The 7432-nt window shown below is 45.9% G+C and overlaps 1 protein-coding gene across 1 annotated transcript in view; it reads right to left on the bottom strand.

Moving 5' to 3' along the window:
- Positions 1-4027: 4027 nt before the first annotated feature.
- Positions 4028-7432, bottom strand: part of SDCBP2 (syndecan binding protein 2) — a 28039-nt gene continuing 24634 nt past the window's right edge. Inside the window, exons 8-9 of the mRNA XM_044661523.1 lie at positions 5032-5123; positions 4028-4103 (exon numbers count right to left, since the gene is read on the bottom strand). Coding sequence (XP_044517458.1) covers positions 4049-4103; positions 5032-5123 — 147 coding nt within the window. The 3' untranslated portion in view covers positions 4028-4048. The remainder of the gene's footprint in view (positions 4104-5031; positions 5124-7432) is intronic.

The raw sequence follows: 7432 nt of genomic DNA, 5'->3' as shown, positions 1-7432 counted from the left end.
ATCTCGAGGGATCTGCATCATGTGTTGGAGACCAATGCTGGTGCCACCATGTACATTGCAGGCAGGTGGCTGATGGAGGGTGTTAAAGAAGGCACGTGGAAGGCAGCCTCTTTAAAGTCAACATTTGTGCTGGGCATCCAGATGGGGCTGGATTTTATGCTTATAAAGCCAGAAGCTGCCGACTCAGTCTCCACGTCCTTAGTCTGGGACTGTCTCAGCTCCCCAGGGAGGTAGCTAAGGGACTCAGCCCCAGACCCACTACCCACAGAAATAAGGGATGATAATGGACTGAATTTGTCAGGGTCTGTGGGAGCCTTTGCTAGCTCTGTAGGAGGCAGGGAGCCCTCCCCCGCAATATGTCCACGCCTGCTTGTTTGCTATGTGCCTATGTGTTTGTGAGGTGTAATCTAAGACTATGCAAAGAGTTCAGTGCTATCTGCCCTGGGCTGGGAACAGGGCAAAGAGAGCTTCCTCATTGGTGCAGCCAGCCACCTGCTCAGGGCTCAATGCAGGTGGATCAGTGACTGTTGCAGGCCCCAGACTTTAGCTGGAGCCTCCTGTTCTGTCTATGCAAGGGGCACTGAGGGGCCTGGAAGGCAGTGCCCCACTTTCCAGGGAGATGGGAGGATTGGGGCTCGAATGGCTCCCTGGCCTGCCCCCACCCCCACCCCAGGTACTCTTGGTTGGTATTAAGCTCTCTTCTCATAAATTTGCTTCCCCTACTATAAACTTGTAGATGTTGCTCATGGGTTGAGCCCTGGAAAGACAGAGGCTCCAGACTTGTTGAGTGACTTAAAAGAAGGCTTGCCCCAGCTTAGGCAGAGAACAGAATAACCTTCTCCACCCCTCCTTTTCTCCATAGCTCAGGATCTTCTCTTTCATCCTTGTCCCCAAACCTCCTTTAGGGGCCTTTGGCTCCCGTGCTAGTTGCCTCCAGTGGGCAGTCCATGCCTCAGGAGCTGGACTTGGTTCTAGCAGGAATGGCCACAGCTCACCCATGATCATCGGTCCAGTTCCAGGTTGCTGTCTTCGGTCTCATCTCCGCCACTACCCAAACCGTGTAGCTTAGAGCCTCCTGCCATCTTGATACGCATCTGTGATCAGTTGCTTTGCCTGCAAGGATCTTGGGCCTCAAGAGTGGAATTTAAGACCATGTCTCCTAAGGGGATTACGTAGCCCTTCACCAGAATGCTCTTGTCTCCTACCACATACCCAGGCATCTTATCACACTGGCCAGAGGCTGTGAACTGCCTTTCTCTGCAACAACTCCCTGGCAGTGGGCTTCCTTTCCTACCCCGGGAAGGAAATCAGAGTTGTGGGACACAAGAATTCCTGTAAGGTAAACTAATGTCACTTCTAAGTACAAGGGCTATGCTGGTTTCAGGGGGGGAAAAAAAGGTGGAATTGGGGAGGGAGGGTGTAGGGGGAAGCTGGGTAGGGATAGGAAGCCAAGTGGTTAATGTGAGGTCTCTCTTGTCTCGTTTCCTTTATCTCTGGTCTTTCATCCACATGGATGGAACTGCACTTCTGCAGTTCTGAATTAAAGCAAGCATGAAAGCCACCCCCAGTCCAGTGTCCTGCTTTCTGTACTGCGCCTCTGTAAGGGGGAGGAGGGAAGAGCTCAGTCCTGCCTTGTACTAAAGAGGGACTTGATTGGAAGGCATCAAGGCAGGATAGAAAGAGCACTGAGTTTGGAGTGTGAAGGACTGGAGCTAGAGTCTGAATGATGCTCTTTGTTACTTGTGTGACTTTGGAGAAATTAATTCCTTTCTATAAGCCTCAACTCCCTCATCTGAAATACAAGAGACTTGGTACCTTAGTGTAAAGTATCTTCCACATCTAAGCCGGGGGAGCTGGGTGGCTCAGTGGATAGGATGCTGTGTCTAAGGTCAGGAAGACTCATCTTCCTGAGTTCAAATTTGGCCTCAGATACTTCCTAGCTGTGTGACCCTAGGCAAGTCACTTAACTGTTGGTTCCAGTTTTTTCATCTGTCAAATGAACTGGAGAAGGAAATGGCAAACCACTCCAATATCTCTGCCAAGAAAACCTCAAAGGGATCATGAAGAGCCGGACACAACTGAAATGATTGAACGATAACTAAATGGCTAAATAGCTAAACCTTGTGAAACTTAAATATCTTTTCTTAAAAAAATCTGGTCCAGAGGTACGGGATGAAAACCTTTCCCATTTGGAGGAAAGTTTTCTGCAAACCCCTACCCCATCAGAAACAAATGGCTGTTGGCTACTCTCTGGCCAGGTTAACAGAAGTGGAAAGAATACTTTGGAGAAAAACCATTAGTTTAAAAAATTGGCTATTTTCACCAATGATTGCATACATCATCATTTATTTTGACACTTACTGTGTGCTAGATATTGTGAAACAAATGGGGATCCAAGTGCAAATAGCATGCTGATCCCTTCCCTCAATAAGCTTATATTCTAATAAGGAAAGAAGAGTTGTGGATATGGAAGATTGTTTTGGTCTGGGAAGACCCAGGGATGAAGAACGGAGCCATAGAGCAAAGATTGACGTCTTTTCTGGGGTTGTTCCCAGAGCTGGCCATGGGAAATTGTGGGTGTGGGAGTGGAGAAGGTAAAAGAAAGCTCCAGAGCAAGATGGGGAGTCTAGGCTAGACAGGAAGAACTCTCACCCATCCCGTTGTTCCATCATTTGTTCTCTAGGAGCAAGATGGGTCATCTGAAATTGACTGCTTTTTTAGTGTTGATTTTAATCTGTCCTTTTGGGATCTGTTTTTCTCATTCTCTTTGCTTATCATAAAGGGTTTCTCACATTATTTTAAAATCATTTTCAAGCAATCAAAAAATTAAGCATCAAACCTATCATACAGTAGGTGCTTAAGAAATATTGATTGATTGATTGATTGTTCATCATCATAGGGCTCACTTTATTTAAAGGCATTTCTTAATGTTCTACTGCAAAATGGCAAAGAGCTAAGAGAGACAACTGATCTCTGTCCAGTTCTTTCCCTTTTGATCTGAGGGTCAAGGTTCAAACTGACCAAGTACCTAGTTCAGTAATGATGATCAATTGTGACTAGGGCTTTGCCCAGGGGCCCTTTATCTCCCCTAGGTCTTCTGCCCAGCCTTGAGGTATAGCCCCAATAACATCAACCTCCTTGTCACCTCTACAACAATGTCATCAGTTCATCGACAATCAATTGTGGGGCAGCTAGTTGGCTCAATGGAAGAGAGCCATGTTTGGAGATGAGGTCCTGAGTTTAAACATGGCTTCGGACACTTCCTAGCCCAAGCCCCAGGTGACCCTGGGCAAGTCACTTATCGCTCATTGCCTACCTCTTATCACTCTTCTGCCTTAGAATCAATACTAAGTCTCAATTCTAAGACAGAAGGTAAGAGTTTTAAAAAGTTGGAAATGGCACAAACTCCTGAAGTAGCAAGCAAGGGGAGGTATTGCAGAATTGAGTGCTTTGGGGCATTTAACTTCCTGGGACATTAATCTGCTTCGATGTATCACAATAATAAATTTGATGCTTAAGTTATGAGGGGTTGGACTCTCTGGTCCCAGATCCCGTCTAGCTCTGCTTCTACTTTGAGCTAAAATTCTCCTATAACGTTACTTCATCAAGTTTTTTGCAAATATAATGTGAAATGGATTATATCCATGCTTGTTCCTTCTCTGCTTGATGCCTGAAGGCTCTAAGAGACTATATGAGTATTAGTATTTGCCCCAAATTCATTCTTCCAGGTCCATAAACATGAATATTTTGCTGGGGACTTGCTCTAGCTTCCACTTCTTTCCTTAACCCCTAGGTACGCATACGTTCCCCAGGACCCTGTCTTCCCAGCTGCTGCATCAGGGTCAAAAAGCTCCCTCTCTGCTGGCTAGAAGAAAAAGAAATTAGAACAAGGGATGCTGCTCTTTCCCACCCCACCCCACCCCTCCGAAATGGCAGAAGTGTCCCTCCAAAAGGGTTGGGAGGACCCTTGGAGGGATTTGAATTGTGGTGCTTCCTTTTCCCATCTCATCCTCTGAAATGCCAGAAGTGGCTCCCCAGGCCCTTGGCTTCAGAGATCAGGAACAGAATGATCCATGGAAGTATGCAACAGGGTAGCAGAGAGCCTGGGAACAAGGAAAGAGCACAAATTGACAAAAAGCCCTTCTCAGAGAGCCTCCCATGATATGTATATAACTCGGCATTTGCTTTACATGTTTCTGAAGCTTTCATGTCTCCTGGCATTTCCTCCCAACCCCCTCTGGGAGACAGATGGGCAGTGAGAACAACCCTCCACGCCTTGAGCTTACAGATTGGACACAGTGTTCTCAACTATGACATCACAGAAGTCCTAGATTTTCTTCTGATAACAGCCATAGAATGTCAGAATTGGAAGGGACTGGGCAGTAGTTAGGTGGCTCAGTGGATTGAGAGCCAGGCCTAAAGATGGGAGATCCTGGGTTCAAATCTGGCCTCAGAGACTTCCTAGCTGTGTGACCCTGGGCTCAAAACACTTAACCCCCATTGCCTTGCCTGCCATGGAACCAAAACATAGTTTTGATTCTAAGATGAACTATAAGGGATAAAAAAAAAAAAAAGAATTGCAAGGGACCTTAGGAATCATTAATTTAAATTTTATCTTATGAAAACTGAGGCCAAAACTAGTAAGTGGCACAACTCAAACTTAAATCCAGGTCCTCTGACTCCCAAACCACGGAATTCTTCCTACTCTACAAGGCGGCCTTTCATCTCTCTCTAGTCCTTCTTCCTCAGTAAAGTCAGTCTGAATTCTGTTACTTTTCCACCTGGGAGGCAAGATTGTTCAGCAAAAACAAGCCCTGACATAGGAGAAATTAGGCCTGGGTTCAAATCCTATCTCTGCCCCCTCTACTTGCTGGATGGCCTTTAAGAAGTCACTGCCTAACATTCTAAATTCTGAAGGTCCCTCCCAGGCCTGACATTCCACTGGATGCTGGTGCTCCTGCTTCATAAAAATGCTCCAGAGCTGTTAGAGAGGGTGAGGGAAGGGGTGGGCTGGAGAAGAAGTGTCCTTACTTTTTAATCATGTGCTCATAAATCACCGTGGGGATGATGGTGAGGGTGACCACATTTCCAGCTGTGGCCAGGATCTCTGTAGTCTCTTTATCCTGGAGCCAAGTTGGAGGGAAGAAGAAAAGGAGAAATGAAAAAAGAAAGCATTAGTTAGGATGCTGCTAGATGCCTCTGCCCACACTGCTGATTTTCTTTTGGTAGAGTAACACGAAGCTATCCAAGATTCTGTAGGGACATCCAAAACACGACAGCATTGATTGTGACGACCTCGGATCATCTAGTACATTAGAGATCAGTGGCCACCCCTTCCAGAAAGCCAGCCTCAAAGTGTCAACCCCAACTCCCAGACCTCCTACAGGGCCTGAGGAGCTTTGTGGGGATACTCTTTCCTTGCTCTTTATCCCTCTCTGCACCTTTCTAACCCCCAAACGTAGAGAAGAGCCTAAAGTAAAGGAAGACTTCACACAGAGGGAGTAGAGCTCCCATGGCCTGGTCTCAGCAATATCCAACAGATTGGTACCAAGTCAAGGTTGGGAATGGGAGGAAGTATGGGCAAAGAGGAAGGCACTGAGAAAATGAATGCATCTTAGCTCTCCCAATTCAACAAGCCATCATTATGATGTTATTGTGTGTGTGTGAACCACTAGGGTAAATGCTGGGGGCAATACAAAGTTTAGAATACACGTAGTCCTGGAGCTCATCATTTATTAGGGGGTGGGAGTTAGGGTTGGAGGGAGGGGCAAAGGGGACAAAAGAACCAGTTCTGCCACAAGGAAAAGGCCCCTATCAGCCTAAACTTGAGTGCCACAAAGCTTGTTGGTTAAATCTCACAGATTTTCTTTGCAGGAAAGGCTTCCCCAGGCCATGACTTCGAACTTATTTATTTGTGTTTTATATACAATTCTAATAAGCTTGGACATCTGGTTTCCCAGTCTACAGCACGGAAGGAGCAACCAATAAAGAATTAGACAAAGAGGGAGTGGAGAAAACTGCTGTTTGCTATGGGCAAACAGTGTCTGTAAGAAGTGATAGCCTGCCAGTGGAGGAGTCAGGAAAAAATATGAAAACACACACACACAAAGAAAACACAGGCCTGAGAACTCAATGAATCTAGTAGCTGGAAGCAAATGAATTCAGAGGCAAAGGAGTCAGTCCCCTTTTCTCACAAATCTCCTAGAGCTCCTCAATCACAGGCCAGCCCAGTAACAACCACTCAGAGCCCTTCAGGAAAAACAATAAAGGCTAATTTTTAAAAACTCATTCCAACAACACTCATTTGGCACCCTCTCTCTGTGAAAGACTTTGCGCTCAGCCTTGAACGGTGGCTCTGTGAAGGCAGAGGATTGTCCAAGACAGAGAGACAGTAATGATAATATGGCACTTCTCTTAATAAAATGTAAGCTTCCTAAGGCCAGGGATGGTTTGGTTTTGTCTTTGTGCCCCTAGCAGTTAGTACAGGGTTTGGTACATAGTCAGAGTTTAATAGATGCTGGTTGATTGATGGCTTGGCACAATGATGAGAACTCTGGCCTGGGAGTCAGGAGACCTGGGTCCTTGTCCCAGCTCCACTACTAATCCAGTGTGTAAGGGGATAAGTTATTTCTTCTCTCTAGATCTCCACTTCCTCCTCTGTAAAATGATCGTATTTGGGGAGCAACTAGGTGGTTCAGTGGATAGAGCACCCGTGCCTAGAGATAGGGGTTTGGGGTTCAAGTCTAACCTTAGATACTTCCTAGCTATGTGACCCTGGACAAGTCATTTAACCTTAATTGCCTGGCCCTTTTTGCTCTTCTGCCTTGAAATCAGTACTTAGTATTGAGTGTAAAACAAAAGGTAAGGTTTGGTTTGGTTTGGTTTGGTTTTTTTTTTTATGGTAAATATTTGCCCTGCTTACCTCTCAGGGCTGTGGTTAAGGCACCCTGAATACCCTGAAGGGGCTAAATAAAAGGGAGATAAAAATAATGATAATAATCATAAAATGGAGGGAGTTGAACTATATGACTCCAAGAATCTACCCAGCCCTAACTTTCCCTGTTTCTGATATGCCAAGTTGTCTTCAAGATCTGGGATTCCAAGATGTTCTGAGCTCCACTCACAGTGTTAGTTCTGGGTCATTTACAACTCAGTCTGAGCCTGGCTTTCTAGGCCAGGATCCTTAGGTGGACATTCTGTCACCTTACTGAAGATCCTGGAGTAGGGGAAAGGACATTCAGCCTAAAATTGCACAGGATGAGGACGATGACAGTCCTGGTTACAAGGAGCCCTAGACAGTCATCCTGCTGGCCCACCAGGAACAAAATACCTGTTTCAGAATCCCTGGGTTTGAATTTGCTTTCTTTTACTGTTTGCAGTGCTCTCTCTCTCTCTCTCTCTCTCTCTCTCTCTCTCTCTCTCTCTCTCTCTC

This window comes from Gracilinanus agilis, chromosome 2 (assembly GCF_016433145.1).
Source record: "Gracilinanus agilis isolate LMUSP501 chromosome 2, AgileGrace, whole genome shotgun sequence".
Classification (NCBI taxonomy): domain Eukaryota; kingdom Metazoa; phylum Chordata; class Mammalia; order Didelphimorphia; family Didelphidae; genus Gracilinanus; species Gracilinanus agilis.
This window is presented reverse-complemented; position numbering and strand designations above follow the sequence as displayed.